The sequence below is a fragment of the Scatophagus argus genome, chromosome 11, assembly GCF_020382885.2.
Source record: "Scatophagus argus isolate fScaArg1 chromosome 11, fScaArg1.pri, whole genome shotgun sequence".
Taxonomy (NCBI): domain Eukaryota; kingdom Metazoa; phylum Chordata; class Actinopteri; family Scatophagidae; genus Scatophagus; species Scatophagus argus.
In genome coordinates this window covers 18,619,104-18,637,540 of record NC_058503.1, presented here as the reverse complement: position 1 = coordinate 18,637,540, position 18,437 = coordinate 18,619,104, and the positions used below count along the sequence as shown (strand labels likewise).

Sequence of the window (18,437 nt, the reverse complement as noted above, 5' to 3'; positions counted from 1 at the left end):
CTGCGTGCACATCAATAAGTGGGTGAGCTTGAATTGATTCGTTGGTCAATATGCTTAGGCTACTGGCTAGTAGGTTAGTCTAGGGAGTACTTGAGTGAATTGATGCTTTTGAGCTTCAAATGCCAGCTAGTGAGCTAATGGCTTTGGGAATTTCACTTTGAGCTCCTTCTCTGTGAGAGCTCTGAAAGCAACTGGAGATGTGGGAATCATTTCACTCTGCCTGTTATCTGCGATCACCCCTTCATCTCATTTCATTTCTTCATCTTTGAGCAAAAGCTGGATTTCTCAATCTGCTATTCTTTTGTTATGTTGAACCATATTGCCTCTGGCCTTCTGCTGTATGAAATACATTCATTTGAAAAGGGCAAAAATGTAGTTGTTTCCGAATCCCTTATTGGTCTATACTTGCCATTTGAAGAGTTTTCATTGGGATTAATAAAGTTCTATCGTATCCTGTCCTCTCTAGTTTTTGGCGTGTTGTTTGAGATATTATATCTTCACACATCGAGGCATAGTTGCTCTGGATAATAAGGTTTTGGGAGGTTTGTGTCACTATTTAGAAGCAAATGTGCACATGTATATAAAACTTACAAAAATTTATATATGTGTATAAATAATGTGACCTTGTGCCCTAAATTATTTCAGTCTGGTAATACGCCTTAACACATATGTATGATTGTGGGTCACATTTTCCTGCAATCCCTCAGCATTCAGTAAATTCACTCTGCTGTATCATATGTTTTGGTAATTTCTCTAAAAGGGTAATTATGCAGCATAACTGTGCACAATGAGTGTGAACCTCCTAGTCATCCTTGTTGTGGCTCTCATTTACGTCTTTCCTGCTCGCTGCCCGTTAAATTGAGAGACTGCTTGTGCATCGACTTATCTGTCTTTCTCCGTCTGTGTAGCTGAGTTGGGGGACTACAATGAGACAGAGCATGCAGCAGGATATCTGTCGGAGTACTGCTTCATCTCCAACCCCCCACAAGACTTCCACAAAGAGGTCGCCAAACATCACCAGCAGCACAGGTGCACTGACACACACACACATACATGCACATTCAAATGCTAATTGGTGGAAGAAAGTATGCAGATCCATTACTCAAGTGCAAGTGCTGATACCATAGTGTAAAAAGAAAAAGTCCTGCAGTGGATATGTTACTCAAGTATAAGTATGTAAATGCTTAATGCAGAAAATGTTGAACACTGTTGTTTTTTTTCTTTAGAAAACTCTATTTAACATACATTATATGTACAAAAGTATTGGGACAAGTGATCATTGCACCAAGAGGGACTTCAATGGCGTTGCATTCTAGATCCATAGACAGATTTGCAGCTGTAACAGCTGCCACCCTTCTGGAAAGGGTGCAGTGATATATAAATAAACACCCAAAGGTGTTGGATGGGGTTGAGGTCAGGACTGTGATTTGAAGAAGATTGAAGATTTCCATTCACTGGAAGTCAGGGTCGGAGCCTGACCCATGAAAAGCAGCCCCATAAAGACATGTCTGGATACTTTTGTCTATATAGTGTGCATTAAACTTACACACACTTGCACTTACACACACATACAAATGACCTATATGCCGCAGTTTATCTGATTTTTGTTTTCCTCTGCTTTTACTTAAGCCTTCATATTTGTTTGTTTGTTGCTGCTTCCTTTCTCTCTCTCTTCTTCTCCATATATCTCTTTAACTCCATCTCTCTCCTTACCCTGTCATCCTCTTCTCTCTCTCTCTCTCTCTCTCTCTCTCTCTCTCTCTCTCTCTCTCTCTCCCTCTCTGTCTCTCTCCCTCTCTCTCTCTCTCTCTCTCTCTCTCTCTCTCAGTGGTCTATCTCCTGCCCAGTCAGAGTTTAATTATCTGAACATAGCACGCACGCTGGAGCTCTACGGGGTAGAGCTGCACTATGCAAGGGTAAGTAAGGTTTTAGTCTGTGGCTGTTAACTCTTGTCTGCTTTGGTGTGTGTTTGGTAAAGTCTACTGTCTGTACAGTTTGTGTTTCTGTGTTGTTGTTTGTCTAGTGCCTCATAATTCTTTACAGTAAAAGACATGTGGCCTGTCAGATACGTCAGTGTGTCTGTCATCTCACTCTAGCCAGCTCTCTCTCTCCCCCCCCCACACATAAACCCAGAGCAGTACAAAATAATTTAGTTCGTACCAGCCAGAGGCTACAGAATTTATATTGTGAAGTCTCAGTCGGCAACTCGACTGTTACAACAAGCCTGACCTGACGCTGTTTTCATTCCCCCTGGGGAGGAATGAGAAGAGGTTGGTGTACATGCCCACATCCCACAGAAATGACAGTAGTAGAGCAGCAATGTCATCATAAAGATTGATTTTTGTTGGATAGTAATGAAGAAAACTCATGAATATCACCTACTGCCTGTCTAATGTGGAGTAGAAATGTGTTTTGTGTTATGGATTTAGATATTAACTGTGTTTCAACTGTAAACACACTTTAGGCTTAAGAATGCTAAACCTGCTCACATGCCATGAGGTTTTATTTGTTAGATGAAAAAATGATTAAAGAAAAATGATTTGATGCTGTTTATTTTTATAAGGCATTAGCGTTGCATATATATCTGATAATGCAATAACATTAACGTAAAATCAAAAGCAAAAGCCATCATCATAAACTTATTTTAATCTGAGTTGGTCGTCTCTCTGCGCTGGCTTTCCAGTGAAGCCAATACACGATTATTGATTAGAGACGGTCTGTCTCGGACAAGCAGCACAAAATAAACATTCATCAATATCACATTGCACATGCAGGATGTCCAGTGCATGCTGTATAAAATTACTTTTCCAAATTAGATTATCAGTCACGACAAAAGTCTAAACATGTTGAGAGGTCTCCTTTAAACTGTAGATGTCCAAGACCCTGGTCTGAACTCATCCCCATGAACGCTGTTAGTTTGAGGCAGGTGCTATGTTTTCAGCAACATCTGTTTGATTGTAATGTTATGAAAACTTCCCTTAATTGTCTTGCCCTCTTTTTCCCTGTTGTCCCCTGTGTGTCTGGTCTAATCTGCTCGCTTGCCTCCATCTTCTCCACACACATACGTCCTTTGAAAACTGTGATCCTCCTTTCGCTTCAGGACCAGAGCAACACAGAGATTCTTATTGGGGTGATGTCTGCTGGCATTGTGGTTTACAAGAACAGGGTACGGATCAACTATTTCCCATGGTGAGTGATAGACACACACACAAAAGAAACGTGTCAGTGAAGTCCACTATCTGAATTACCACAAGATTTTTCTGCAGCTATTCTTAATCTGGTGGGTCAATCGGTAAGTTATAGAAAGTTGGCTTGCATCCATGATTTAATTTCAGTGAGGCAGTTCAGGGTGGAGTTGAGTTGCAGCGGCGATGGATTTAGTGAATGTGTAATCATCGGCTCAGCAGTAGAAGTGGAGACCACGAAAACAGATGAAGTCGCCAAGAGGGAGCAGTTAGTGGATGAACCAGAGAGGGCCAAGTACTGAACCCTGTGGGAGACCTTGTCCGTTGACCCTCGAACCGTATTGCGTTGGTTTGCGTTTCTTTACCAGTTCAACCGCACTGCACCTGAGATGAACTTCCAGCAAATCCGTGCTGTGCTAGACTGATGTGCTGAATCAAATTGAGTCAAGCCAGACCAGCCCATGTGTGTGGAAGAGCTCCACTAGAAGTGAAGGGGTTCAGTGGGACAGGTGCTGCTGTCAATGTCCTTATCAGATTTTTTTTTACACACAATATCCATCTGAATTTTCAATTAGGTGGGAGTGGGAAAACTGCTGTGTGTGTTGGTTGAAGGGCAAAATATAGACAGAAACGAGACGAATTGTTGCGCACAAGTTCGACAGTTACAGTTTTCAGTTACACCTGCTGGAGGTCGACAAGCAAGGTTGTTGGAAACCGACTGTTTCAGTGAAGCTACTCTGTGGCCAAAGAAGAAAACCTGGCAGCTCTCAGGTGTGAGTAAGTAGAACTGGATGGGAAACAGAGCACTGCTAGATTGAAAACAAACAAAAAAAACAACAGCTTGTTCATTGATATTAACATACTAAAAACACAGCTTCCCTGGAGCAGTTCAGTCTTTGCTGCCTTGCTTTCTGCGGTTCCAGCAGTAATTGCTGACAAGAGAACCAAATTTTCTCTGATCGGGAGAATCAAACTGTGCATGTTCTTGTCACAACCTGCCCCTCTCTGTCTGTCAGTATGCTGCCAGCTCCACTTGAACCTTCTCCAGGGACCCTTTTTACTGAGAGATATGCAGCGTAATATTTTGGTAACCTCTCACATAGCGATTATAACATGGCATGTTAATGTGTAATCCTTAGTTGATCTTTTTTAGAATTTTGCAGATGATTCCACCAGCTTTTTGCTAGGGGAGGTCTTTGTGTTAAACTAGGTTTCCTAGAAATATTAAAGACATCAACTCTGCTGGCTGTCCTTCTCCCTTTATCCTCCTTTCTCCTCCTCTCTCTGTCTTACACACTTACTGTCCTCTCTCTTTGTGTCTCTTGCTGTCGTTCTCCCTCCACAGCATCGATTCTTGGAAATCTCCCATACTATGCTGTTGCACTGTGGGAGGCTAAATGTTAATGGGTGCCGGGGGTAGGATAGTAACTACTCAAATCCCTGTAACTCCAGAAGATAATTCACTTGTGTGTAGGCTTAACACACACACACTCTCTTGAGCAAATGCACATAGCAGCTGGTGTGTGTGTGTGTGTGTGTGTGTGTGTGTGTGTGTGTGTGTGTGAACGCCACTGAATGTCTGACAACACTAAGATGTCTGTGGTGAGACGAGTCTAAGTGTGCGCTCATTTAGGGTTTGTAGGATGAAGGATTTTTTTTATTACTGACATTGTGGGGACCCAATTCATAAATCTGGGGACTCGCCTACCATTTGAGGACGAAAAGCCAAACCATGACATTTTTAGGGTTAAGACTTGGTATTTGGTCAGGGTTAGGACAAGTTCCCATGGAATGAATGTAAGTCAATACACAGCTCTCCTAAGTCAGGGGGGAAAGCAAGCTTTAACCAGTTTGTGTGTGTGTCTGTGTCTGTATGTGTGTGTGTGGGCGTGTGCATGTCCATTCAGTTGAGCTAAATTTAGAGACCAACAGTGGTGTCCCCAGCAGCTGTCCACTGCCATGTGTATGAAAGAGAGACATCATAGTCAACAGTTTCTCTCCAGCCCAGATCACAGATTTTCTTCTCTTTCTCTCTTCCTTAGGGATTACCAATTAATCTTTTTTTTTTTTACTTTTTTTTCCCCCACAGTTAAGCAATTCATAAAATATAAATGTCAAATGTTCTTAAAAAAAATTCTTAACAAAATTTCCCAGAGACCAAAGTGATTCAAATTGCTTCTTTTGTCCAACCAAAGGTGCAAAAACCCCCGAAAGAAAAATATTGAAGAAGCTTGAACCTGCAAATGTTTGGCTTTAAAGATGACTTAACCGATAAATCAATAACTAATCATGACAGCTTTATTCTTCGTTTACTCTTTCTTCATCCTCTCTTTAACCAAGATGGTGATGCTGTCTCTTGTCTTCTCTTTCCTCTGTCATGTCGTGAATTAAACTGGAAATTACAGCAAGGAAAGGCTGAGAAAGAGAGAAACATTTAGACTTCTGTCTCTTTCCTATTTCAGTCCACAGCAGCCTGACAAATGAGCCGCACTTAGATGGGTCATGACTAACACTCTGCCTAAGCGCGCGTGTGTGTGTGTGTTTGTCCATGCAAGTGCGTGAGTAAGTATGTAAAATATATTTAGCAGGGAGAGATGAGTCACAGCAACAGCAGAGCCAGGGAGGCATTATGTTTCTCTGCCGCTCATCAGCAGACCTCTTACTATGGCTGTGCGTGTGTGGTCTCCTCATTGGAACATTGTTTTACGCCATTTGTTCCTTTTTAAACGCCTGAGTTTCAACCAATGCTCTGCAGCAGTGGAAGGGGGAACGGGTCAGGGGTTAAATGAACAGTTGGGATGTGACACGTGCTTTGCAGCTTTGCTTGATGAACAGGCGATTCATTGAGAAGTGTGCTTTTCAGTTCTGTTTATTGAGTGAACTCAACACGGTGGACTAAGCTTCAATTTGTGCATGGCAAAAATAAAATAAAAAAAAAATGTTTAAATGTTTGCAGAGTTACAAAAAGGCACCACATAGTTTGGTCTCAAACCTCTGAACAGCCATCCAACCACCATTTCTTCAGCACTTTGTTAGTAGATTTTGTTGTAGGTCTGTACCTTTTGGGTGCTTGTTGAAATTCCACAATACATTGATTTTACCTAAAAAAAAAAATAAACGTGAAATACATATGTAGTCATTGTCATTGTATTTTACATTTGTATTGAATCATGCCTATTTCCGAACAGTGGCAGACTTTGAGCCAATAGTAATGTAAAATCAGTGTCTCAGCATGGGTGATAGGCTCCTTAACTATTGAAATACTAACTTCTGTTTTGTGTGTTTTAAGGTTGAAAATTGTGAAAATCTCCTTCAAGTGCAAACAGTTCTTCATCCAGCTGAGAAGAGAGGCGGTAGGTACACACATACACACACATACACACACACACTAGATAACCATCGTCATATGCTGTAGATGTTCTATAGATGTTAGTCGAGCTGTGTCTGCATATGTGTGTGTAATCAGTGTCAGATTAACCCCCTGCTGTCTGTGTCCTGGTTGACTCTGCTTTAATCCCCCACAGTGTCCTGCATCCCTTGCTTGACACGTGGATCTCTTTCTGTTGTCAGGGCCACAAACAGTTCTACTCACAGTCAGCTTGATGTTTATTTCCACCACAAGCTAGCATTCATCCTTTTTACAGCACTCTTACAATTTGAACATTCATTGTTTATCTCAGAAAAAAACATGATAGTACTGAGATTTAAGGAGAGGATGCAATTCTTTTATTTTCATGTTTTTTTTCCCACTGATTTCCTCTATGGCTGCCTCTCTGAATGCATCTAGAGGGCTGCAGTGGCCTTGAACGTGTATGTCTGTGTGTGTACACAGTCTATGAGTAGAAGGTACAATTTGATTGGAAAAAAAAATAAAAATTAGATGAACATATTGAGTCAGCTGTTGATAGGGTTGACGGCCGTCTCCTCTTCTCTCTGTCAGAGGGAGTCTGGAGATCGTGCGAGGGGCATCTCACCAAACTCATACCCAACTGTCAAAAGGCAGTGCTGATCAAATATGAACCAAGATTCCATTATTGCACTGCCTGTTTCTCACCCAAAAATGCTTTTAGAAACATATTTTAGCATACTGTGTAGCTGTTTTGAGTCTGTGATCAGTAAGCGACCACCATATTGTTTCGTGTATTGTGAAAATGAAGGCTGAAAACAAACTCCAGCTGTCACACCAGGCAGGTCCGATCGAATTTGAACCATGATCCTGTTCAGTGTTGATTGCTCATCCCTTTAGAGCAAAAGGAAACACCACAGCCTTTTTTCTCTGCTTTCTCTGGTCACGTAGCACCAGCTGCAAAAGTCTTTATACAGCACAGATGTCTCAGTTTTATGAAAAGACCATCTCTCTTATAAAAATGGTTGGGAATCACTGGTTTAAAACCTGGCTTATTATAAAGGCCCACTAACTGTCGTCTGTTCCGCCCTGTGATCAGAGTGAGACCAGGGAAACACTGCTGGGTTTCAACATGGTGAACTATCGGGCCTGTAAAAACCTGTGGAAGGCCTGCGTGGAGCACCACACCTTCTTTAGACTGGAGCAGCCCATCCCACCACAGAAGAACTTCTTTGCTCACTACTTCACCCTGGGCTCAAAATTCAGATACTGGTGAGAACAAGAGGACACACACACACACACACGCACACACACTCAGTCACTCACACACACACACTCCCAGAGGAACGTGGAAAGAGTCCACAGAGCGCACAGAGAATTTCTGTCAGGCCTTGACAGCCAGACATTGACAGATTGACTTGTACATCCACTCATTCACACACACACACACACACACACACACACACGAGTCAGACGTGGGGATACTTTGTCCTTCTGTCTGACTCTCAGCAGTAGTCTGACTACAGGGAAACATCAACAGAAGCGCAGGCTACTTTGAAAGCTGATGCAGTTGTTTCATTTTAGATTGAGAAGGCTGAAAGACGAGAAGATTAGTGGGTGCCTCTTGTGCTGCTTCCTCCTGAAAACACCAATTTAATTCCTCAGGGTTTACCTCAAGAGGAAAAAAAGGAAAAACAAATTTTTCTGTTTTGTCTTAAAACCATTCTTTTAAGTTTTGAAGGAGTCGTTTGTGTTTTTGTATCCATGTGCAAAGCCTCCTGTGCATATCACACTGGCTTCATGGGTGTTGCACTATAGCTTTCGTGTACTTTAAAGTTGAAAACGGAACAGAGAAGTCTAAATTAAATCGCTTGTACAAACATTTTACTCAGTATCGTATTATGCCATTGGTTTGTGGCATCTTAGTTTCAGTCAGTTGGGAACTTTTTTATTTCCTTTTTCTATGAAATCTGAGTGAGAGATGAATGAGAGTTGGAAGTCTTGTGATGCATTATTGAGCAGGAGTGATGCAACGTGAGCGAGCTCTGATGTTTGGCTTGACGACGGCGGATGAGTTTGTGTGAAAGTGTGTGTGTGTGTGTGTGTGGGGGGGATATTGACTGACTGACTTTCTAATCAGGATTTCGTGCATCACATTTTTAAGATATGTATGATTGAAATATGTTTGTATGTTGAAATGATTTGTGCTTGTTAACTTTAGTTAAAGGGACAGTTCACCCCAAATCAAAAACAGATCTTTTTCCTCTTAATTGTAGTGCTAGTTATCATTGTTATCAAAACATTTATGGAAAACATAATGGAAGTATTAGGCACTTTGGATGCTCAAAGTTCCAAAAAAATATATATGAAAAACTCAACAGTGTCTAATTTCATAAAATCATGACTTGATAATCCACACACCTGGTTGCGAACTTAAGTATTCCAGAGCAGTCAACAGACTTTTGTTTCTGTTTTTTCCATGTGTAGCGGACGGACGGAGGTGCAGTCTGTGCAGTATGGAAAGGAGAAAGGCATCAAGGACAGAGTGTTTGCCAGGTAATCAGCCTGTCTTTCTTGGTTAGTTGAATCTAGCCATTACAAGCCTCTAAGGGTAGATTAACACTACAAGAACTTTATTGTAACGTTACCATTGTTTTTATTCTAACAACTAAATTAGTGTTTTGGTCTGTGCAGATCTCCCAGCAAGCCATTGGCCAGGAAATTGCTGGATGGGACCGACTGGGAGTCGGTCAGCAGGAACAGCCTATCAGATGAGAGGCTGGAGACCCAGAGCCTGCCCACTCGCTCACCGCCTGGGACGCCCAATCAGTGAGTCCCAGTTTCTGGGTCCATACCATGTACAAAAACCATTTTGAGGTATTATTCCCAGCTTTTTAACAGTACGTGTCTTTGTGCGTCCGTCAGGAACTCGCTGTTTGTTCAAGAGGGCACACGGCTACGCCCGTCGTCCGTCGGCCACCTGGTTGATCACGTTATCCACGCTTCACCCAGCCTGCCGGTGTTCTCCTCCAATCACAAGTCAGCATCGTCCACGCAGGCCAACAGCATCAGCTTGGACTCCACACCGTAAGTGTCACCCCTGCTGGATGCTTGATAGCATGGGAAAGTTTTCGTCCTCTTTCCCTTCTTGTTTTTGATGCATGCACATCCTGCCCGAGGAAGGGAAAAAAACACAAAATAAAACGTCAACCTTTGACTCTGTGGCAGGGGAATAAATTTCAGTGTAAATGAACTGCCTCATAAATGAAGCACCAATCCAAAACAGCCGCCCTTTAATTTTGAAGTTTAATTTTACTCATCAGTGTCAGTGCCACTCTGTCTGAGTGTACTGCTGAGCTGTCTGGTTTTTAAATGTCTGTCTGTGGCTTCTCCCGACAGTTCACACCCTCTCCCAGCGTCACTTAGTTGGCCCCATTGAGAAGATGAACCCTTTGAAAAACAGCCTGTAAAATGTGTTTATAGTGCGTAGCAGGGCGGAGAGATTGTACAACAGGGCTGAAGTAGGATTTAGTGTGTTTGTGTGTGTGTGTGTGTGTGTGTATGACACACACACTATAAACTGGCTGGTGAATTCCTTTAACTACTGCAATGAACTTCTGCATTTCTGTTTCACGACCTGAAAACTTATGAGTAAAAGTTTTTGCAAATGTTAAAAACAACAACAAATATGTGGAATCTGTCATTCATTTTTTAATTTTAATTTTTGCAGATGTTGTCTGTAAGTGTTGTGCCATGACCTGAAGACTGTAAATCATTTGCTTTCTTGCTGGCTCACCCAGCAGGGCTTAGTGGGTGTTGCTTTTTTTTTTTTTTTTTTTTTTTAATAAAGTAGGACTGTGTGTGAGAAAGAGAAAGAATAGAGATAGAGGGATGGAACATTTCTCAGTTGGAAGTCAGAGTGATTAAGTAACATTACAGTGATACTTCCGCTGCCTACAAAGCTGCACACACACGCACACACACACACACATGCCAAATTGTTGGCCCATGAGCCTGTTACAGAGCCAAAAGATGACATAATCACCTGCTCTCTTCAGACAGCACACATATTATCCATACAGATTATCTTTGGATTTAATAGTTGTCCATCAACATTGCTGGTACATACGCATGATAATATCAACGCGTCAACACGTCATCTGTATTGTCGATATGACAAGCTTATAAGATGACGCTTTAATTATGCAAACCGTTGAATAAGTAGTTTTCTACCGATAACAATAGTTTGTGAAATATAGATCTGAGTGTTTGCTGCACCCTTGTAATCTCGGATATTTCTAGAAGTAAAAAATAAAAGAAAGATTAAATGGTGACAATTTCCAAAAGTAAATTATTGTGAAAAGAAGCAACTTTACTTTACTTTGCTCAAGCCCATAATCCAGATTTTTCCAATGTTCCTCCAAGATTTTCCACCAATAAAAACTAAATTAGAATCTACTTTTTCTCCCACAGGCCACAGTTAAACGCTGCGTTAGTTCCACACATAAGCAATACGACAAAGCCATAACCCTTGGGACACTCTCTCTATAATGTTCTGTTTTTAGTTGTGTAGAGTGAAAATTATCTGTTTAGCTAACCGCAGCATATTACAGCGATGGTTTCAAATGCAGCGTCTTTATTTCTTTGACAGGGTCAAGGAACAAAAACGCACAATTATAGAATATACTTTAACACAACATTGCATGCAGCTGTATGGTATGTTATGATGAATTACTTTGTATGCCATAATCAGACATGTTTCTTAACAGAGATGAAACAAAAGCTGGCAAAAAAAATTGTACTGATGGTGCTGTGTAGCACTTTGGTTTGTACCTTTGGCCTTTTCATGTCACTCTGTCAGGCTTTAAAATTAAAAAGCAGGGCTTAGTTGTGTCTGGCGTAGACAGGTTTCAAATCTTTTCTGATTCCAGGGTCTTGGGTAGGTTGTTACGAGATACAGGGATGCTTGCATATTTATTTCACTCGTCTGTGTCGTGTTGAGGAAACACAGCAATGCAGGATGGATGTGAAGTCTTGGCTCGGGCCTGCTGTGCACTGCCCTGCTTCTCGAAGCCTGACCTGGCTTTGACCCGTAATAAATGTTAGTTTCAGTGTGTGTTTAAGACGCAAAGTGGCACCAGCAGCAGCAGCCAAAACAAAGGCAATGCTCTTTGACTGGTACTCCTCCGGCCCCTAAGGAGTGCCTGCACACAACCTCACACACACGCACACACACACTTACTGATACAGGCTTAGAGTGAAATGACTTGCCTTTACCCCCCAGAGAGTGAGCAACGATGCTGCTGAAAGCTTTACCTGACTGACCGTGTTGTTTCAGCATACACACTGGCTGCCTTTTATTGTCTGGGTGATGGAGAAGGGAGGAGGTTGGGGGGGTTGTTTTCCCTCCTTTTGCAGCCCTTTTATTGAGGTTAATGCATTCTGACTAACACAGTGCTATTAAGCCTCTCTGTCTCTTGCAATCTTTTTCTCTCTCACTTCCCTTTATCTGTTTTTCTGCATTTGTCTCGTTGTCCTTTCCTGCCACAGCACACCTCTCAGATAGGCCCGCCCTTCTGTCTTTTGCCTTGTGCCTCATGTTTCCCTGTGTCTTTAAAAGGCCAGGCAGTTACCCATGTTTCATCTGAAACATTGCAGCTAAATAACAAGTTGTGAGATTCTTTTTGAATTATGTACAACTGTACAATTCAAAATCACAAAAGTGACTTGCTGTTCTTTACTGGATACGATGATCATATAGAATAGTGATGCAAAAGGGAATTATAGCCACAGCTTAAGCATGCCTTTGCCCAGTCATATTACTTTGGAAAAAAACAAACTGTGAACATTCATCAGAACTGAACACTTCTCTTCCTCCCTTGCCTTTATTTCTGTCTCTCCTCTATCCCTGTCTTTCCTATTCTTACACTGTCTCTCTTTGCCTCCCTCAGGTCTCCAGAGGGGGTAGACAACCAGCCTCCGGCTCTGCCACCCAAGCAGCTGAGCAGGAAGACCTTGAGCCAGATTATTCAGGCCCACTCGCAGCAGAGCCTCCTGGACAACCACCTGAATGAGATGTATGATGTTCCTGTCAACGCTGACAAGACCACGGTCAGTGCGGCAACACGAGACTGTTCAGTTGAATGAAGTATTTTAATAAATTCCTCACCTGACCTGTGAACCTCTTCAAAATCTCGACCTCATGTCATAAACTACTGAAAACATCCTTTACTCCTGTACGATGTTTTATGATGTGTAAGGAAAAAAGACATCTTAAGCTTGCAGCAATCACTACTTATGATATATAATATGATAACATTGAACTAAACCGCTAATGTAAGACGAATTCCTGAAAGGGCTAAAACTACAGAGCGGTACCACATGTATTCAGCTCTAAGCAACTTTAAATTTTTCTTTTAGCTTTACAGTTTGACAGAAGTTAGTGCTGGACAAGGGAACAAACGAGCGCTAACAATCAAGTGAAAGTCAGCATTTCCCCTAAATTTGTTAGGTTACAAAAGAAGGCCTATGTTGTATACACTACTGTTTGTTTTTTTGTCAGCTTGTTTTGATTTTTGTCTGCCCACTAGTGGCCCAAAATCACATGTTGACACTTTAAATCTTTGATCTTAAACTAAAGATGTGGTGTCTGTGTTCCTGTGAAGGGCATAATAATGTTCAATACAACTGTTTTGTGTGTGTGTGTAGTGTGTGGTTTTTTTTTCTCTGCGTTTTTTGTTTGCCAACTTTATCGACCACTCAATATTGCCCAGTGTTATAGCTTCAGAAAATGTTCCTGTACCCCAAGAAGGGATGACGTGGAAGAGGGCAGTATGTGACCTTTATGTAAATTTGCTGTTGCAGCTAAACGGTGTTGTCCCTCATGATAATCTGGTCCTGATCAAGATGAGACCCGACGAACACGGACGATTCGGCTTCAATGTCAAGGTGAGAGCTGACACTAGTTGGAACACAAAAGTGTTCATGGTCCTTCTTTCTTCTTTATATCCTTGGCTCATCTCTTCATCTGTCTTTTCTTCCTCTTACTTCTTTTTTGCGCCTTTGTCCAGTTGTGTCTGTGCACATGATCATCCCATGCTCCCTGCCTAAAATCTTAATTCTTCCTCAGAGATAAAGGACATTTGTTAACTGATCTTTCCTACATGTGTGTCTGTGTGCCTCCAGGGTGGAGCTGACCAGAAGATGCCCATCATTGTGTCTCGAGTGGCTCCAGGAACATCAGTAAGTCAGCAACCATGACTGCTACTGTGATCTCTTTCAATAATCAAACGAAAGCATCTTCACATAGAGTCACTATTTTAACATTTTCATACCTGAGGCCATTCCCTCCCATTAGAAACATTTTATGAGATCAAATACGTGTTACTAACATTTAAAGTGTCAGAATTCAATCTGTTTTATCTCACTTTTTCATTGCCTCCATTTGTCTTTTCTCTTTCTCTCCCCCACCGCAGGCCGATCAGTGCGTGCCTCGCCTTAACGAGGGCGACCAGGTGGTCTTAATTAACGGACGGGACATCTCTGACCACACCCACGATCAGGTGGTCATGTTCATCAAGGCCAGCTGTGAGAGTCACTCTGGGGAGCTCATCCTATTGGTCAGACCGAATGGTGAGTTGTTCCCAGTCCGCTTTTTATCTTTAACAAGTACGAGCGATACTCAGAAAAATACTGGGAAAACCTGCAGTGTAATACAGCACCAGTGTGTGCTGACATTCTGTCCATATTTTGGTCAGAGACTAATACAATTATCCCTAATAGCACTATTAACTGAGTTGATACAGAAGAAGAAGTAGATCTTCGTAATGTCCCAGCTAGTTACTGCGAGGTAGCCAAACAAGTGATTTACTGATTTGGGACACTCAGGTTTAGCTACCAAGGACCTCGTATAAATCTGTTGCAAGGAAACATCTCTCGCCCTGATCCGAAATGTCAACAGGAAGTCACTGTAACATCACAAGCTGTAACTTAACTTCCGTAAAGCACAGTTTTATGAGGCTAGGTGGTGTATGGAACTTATCTGACAATTGGAATTTATGTATTTTAAACTTTTTAAAGACTTTTTACTTGCTTTAAATTTTCAGCACATTTACTTAAAACTCCTGATCATAAAGTTACTGTAACAAAACAGAATTTTAATGCTGACCAAATTTCAGATTACTTATTCTCATCAGTTTTAAAAACAAATTAAGTCAGTATCCTCTTGTTTTTTTTTTTTCAGTGCTGTAACAGCTTATCTCTGTGTGGTAACTACTTTGTGTGGTGCGACCTGTTGTCTGTTTTGATTTAGTGATGCATGAATCCCCACTTTGTAAATGCTTAAGTAATAACAAGACAGAATGTAACATATGGACAGCTGGTGTCGCCCACTCCTGAAGATTCACATCTACAGATCTGATCACCAGTTTTTCTCCTTCTTCTGGTTCTCTCTGGACGACTTAGTCTCAGTTTTGTGATTTTACTGGAGATCCACTGTATGAAGGTTTGCGTTGTGCTTTCTGTACGTAGCTGTAGTGCTGCATGTAGCGAGATAGCAAAGCATTTCCTTTCATCATTAGATCAGTGGGAGATTTTATGGATGACGAAACATGGAAATTCTTGGTATTTTAACTGGGTCAGAGAGGGATTTATGCATACTAGTCGTTCTGTCATCAGAGCAGATGTAAGACTGGATCAATGTATTGAACGCCTGTAAATTTGCATCTGATTTTGCTGTTTTTGTGAAATTACTCGTGCATATTCTTACACAGATGATCTATATATTCCCATGATGCAGTGCTTTGGTTGTTACATTCTTTCTTCATTGTTTACTTAAAGATAAATCAACTTCCCCAGGCCTCAGCCTACAAAAACAGCTGTGTGTATACAAACTGTGACATATTTCTTCCCCGTCCCATCCAGCCATCTATGACGTGGTGGAGGAGAAAGCAGACTCGGAGCCAGATTTTCAGTACATCCCTGAGAAGTCCCCTCAGGACCCCGGCCAGCTAGACCAGCATGCGCTAAGGGACTCCATGGTCACACTGAAGGAAGGCCTGAGCAGTGGAGCCATACTGGCACAGTTTGATGTGAGGGCACATAGAAATAAACACAGATACAAGCAGACACTGTGCTTATATAGTATGCTCACACAGATGCACACAATCTTGTGGAATTGAAGGTTAGATACAGTTTGAGTTTGATTGATATGTTTGAGCAGCACATTTCTTTCCTCCTTTACATCCCTGTGATTTTCTATTCTTAATTAAGATCACATAACAATTTCCTGTTGAAGCTGTTTGTTGTGTTTTTACTACTGAGGTATGTTAGGTACAAACACACACATGGATGCACATGTAAATGCACAGAAAGCCTCACGTGGGTTTAAGCGTATGTTCATATGGATGACACGTGGCTTTTGCATCATCCTGTTACCACAACTTTAATGTAAATTTATGTTCAATTTTTTTTTTTTTTTTAACAGCAACTGTACAGGAAGAGGCCGGGGATGACCATGCTGTGTGCCAAATTACCTCAGAACGTTTCCAAAAATCGTTACAGAGACATCTCTCCTTGTACGTGGCCGCCAACTGTTATCTATTTTTATCGCCTTTTGTATCCAAATGCTTACTGACATTAACCTTTTGTCCCTTCTCCCACACTCACTCCCTTCTCTGTGTATTTTTTTCCATCTCACAATATTTCCTTTGTCAATTATTCTCTCTCTTTCTCTATGTGTAATCTCACTTTCTTTGATATCTTTCTCTCTCCCTCTGCAGATGATGCCACGCGGGTCATTCTGAAAAGCACAGATGACTACATCAATGCAAATTACATCAATGTAAGTTTGTTCCTCCTCGTCTTCATCTTCATCTTCGTGTCTCTGTCAATATCTCCATGTTTTCTTCATTTGAGACGTGCTGGGTGGTCTGTTTTGCTAACCATCAAAGCACATGTTAAAACACTGTGGTGGCCTCATTGGTGAATGAATGAACTGCACCAGCTTCACAAGTGAATAACCCTGTGAGTTAATGTTTTGCATGCTTTTGAGTCAAGCGGTTAAACTAACAGCAGCTCGTGGATGTTTAGAGGGTGTCATTTTTGGAGTGAACCCTTTTATTCATTAATTATATTCCAGATGTATGTAACATACATTCACTTTCTCTTTCTGTAGAGCAGAAGCAACTAGTATCCATGAAAAGGCATTTGTTAGACCAATTTGACCGGATCAGAAAAGTCCTGCTCGAGTTATCTCGTTCTCTTTTTTATGTCTTTTTTTTTTAAATGGGAAATTCATAGCAGTGATCTCTGTTTACTAAGCTTGTGCTGCTGTAACTTAAGCATTATGTGATGGCATCCATTTCTGACTTAAATATTACTGTAATGTTACTGTGTCAGACTTCGTAAGTGACTCACAGCTGAAGTGAGATTTAGAAAATCCTGAGGGCATTTAACTCTCTATTGAAAACACACAAAGCACATCCTTCCACTTGAAGCAAATAAGGAAGAGAAGCTGTAAAGTGAAGTCCTCGCAACCTAATATCTCTGTATTTCTCTCTGTAGATGGAGATTCCAGCCTCCAGTCTGATAAACCGCTACATAGCATGCCAGGGCCCGCTGCCCAACACATGCCCTGATTTCTGGCAAATGACATGGGAGCAGGGCTCGTCTATGGTGGTCATGCTGACTACGCAGGTCGAGAGGGGGCGGGTAAGTGGAAGAATTCCTCACCAACAATGACTGGAAACCATATATGAACTACAGCATGTTAACAAAAAAAAAAAAAAAAGTCTTCTTGTCAGTGAATCTAGTCAAATATACAAACTTAACTGCATGTGGAATTGCTGTATGACATACAGAGAGTGCTGGATGCTCTGATAACGAGTCTGTTTGGTGCTGAAGTAATCAAGATGTGATTACTTTCTTAATTCTACTGCCAAAATATTTAATTGCTCACAAGAAGTGAGATTCTTTACTTGTGTCCCGTTAATTTGAGCCTTGTTCATGAAATACACAAAGTAAGCAGACGTTCACCTCTGACACTGGAGGTTTTTAAATTATTCCAGATGAACTGGATATATTGTGTATGCATCATATTTGTTTGTTGGATATGGTGGCAAACAACAGATGGCTAAGTTAAGAGTTGAGAGATACAATACTGTAGCAGAGCCTGACCTGTGACCCCTGAGCTGAGAATAACACTTGTGACCTGTTAAGTAAATCAGATAAACAGAACACTTTGTGATGTTTGTAGGTGAAGTGTCACCAGTACTGGCCCAATCCAGACAGCAGCGCCACCTATGGAGAATTCACAGTAACGTGCCACAATGAAGAGGGCAGCTCTGCCTTCCTGGTCCGGGAGATGACTCTGACGCACACACAGGTACACACACACACACACACACACACACACACACACACACACACACACACACAGAAGGGTCGAATGGGAACCTTAAGTTAGAAACAAGAGTGTGAAGCCAGTAAAGAGGAAGAAGTGAGAGGATGGGTGCTGATAACAGGTCAGAGAGGAGGGCAAAGGCAATACAGAGTGAAGCGCCGGGTCCCTGTCAATGAGAGGGACCAGTGTCTGGGGAAGGACGAGGACCCCGAGGAGGTGTGTTGCCATGGTTACCGGTGTAGGCTGTTCTTTTTCTGGATGCCGCTTGTTGCATGCAGGCCACGTATTGGGATCTGGTTACCAAGACAACCTCCAACCACCTCAGCCAGTCACATTGCAGAGATAGAGCGAGCGAGAAACCAAACGGAGGAAGAGAGGACCAGAGAGTGGGACGGAGGTAGTCAGAAATGGAGAATGTTAAGTTTGTCTCGTTGCCTTGTGATGCTCACAGTCGTACTGCAGCTAATAGTAGTTTCACGGTCAGTCAATCTACTGAATAGTTTTT

General features: G+C 41.8%; 1 protein-coding gene across 1 annotated transcript in view; it reads left to right on the top strand.

Moving 5' to 3' along the window:
* ptpn4a (protein tyrosine phosphatase non-receptor type 4a) overlaps positions 1-18,437 on the top strand; it is a 59,474-nt gene that overhangs the window by 35,454 nt on the left and 5,583 nt on the right. The window contains exons 8-24 of the mRNA XM_046404531.1: positions 909-1,029; positions 1,829-1,916; positions 3,101-3,189; positions 6,475-6,538; positions 7,631-7,803; positions 9,019-9,087; positions 9,226-9,360; positions 9,457-9,618; positions 12,483-12,642; positions 13,396-13,479; positions 13,717-13,773; positions 14,007-14,163; positions 15,454-15,620; positions 16,016-16,106; positions 16,311-16,372; positions 17,095-17,241; positions 17,786-17,914. Coding sequence (XP_046260487.1) covers positions 909-1,029; positions 1,829-1,916; positions 3,101-3,189; positions 6,475-6,538; positions 7,631-7,803; positions 9,019-9,087; positions 9,226-9,360; positions 9,457-9,618; positions 12,483-12,642; positions 13,396-13,479; positions 13,717-13,773; positions 14,007-14,163; positions 15,454-15,620; positions 16,016-16,106; positions 16,311-16,372; positions 17,095-17,241; positions 17,786-17,914 — 1,955 coding nt within the window. The remainder of the gene's footprint in view (positions 1-908; positions 1,030-1,828; positions 1,917-3,100; positions 3,190-6,474; positions 6,539-7,630; positions 7,804-9,018; positions 9,088-9,225; positions 9,361-9,456; positions 9,619-12,482; positions 12,643-13,395; positions 13,480-13,716; positions 13,774-14,006; positions 14,164-15,453; positions 15,621-16,015; positions 16,107-16,310; positions 16,373-17,094; positions 17,242-17,785; positions 17,915-18,437) is intronic.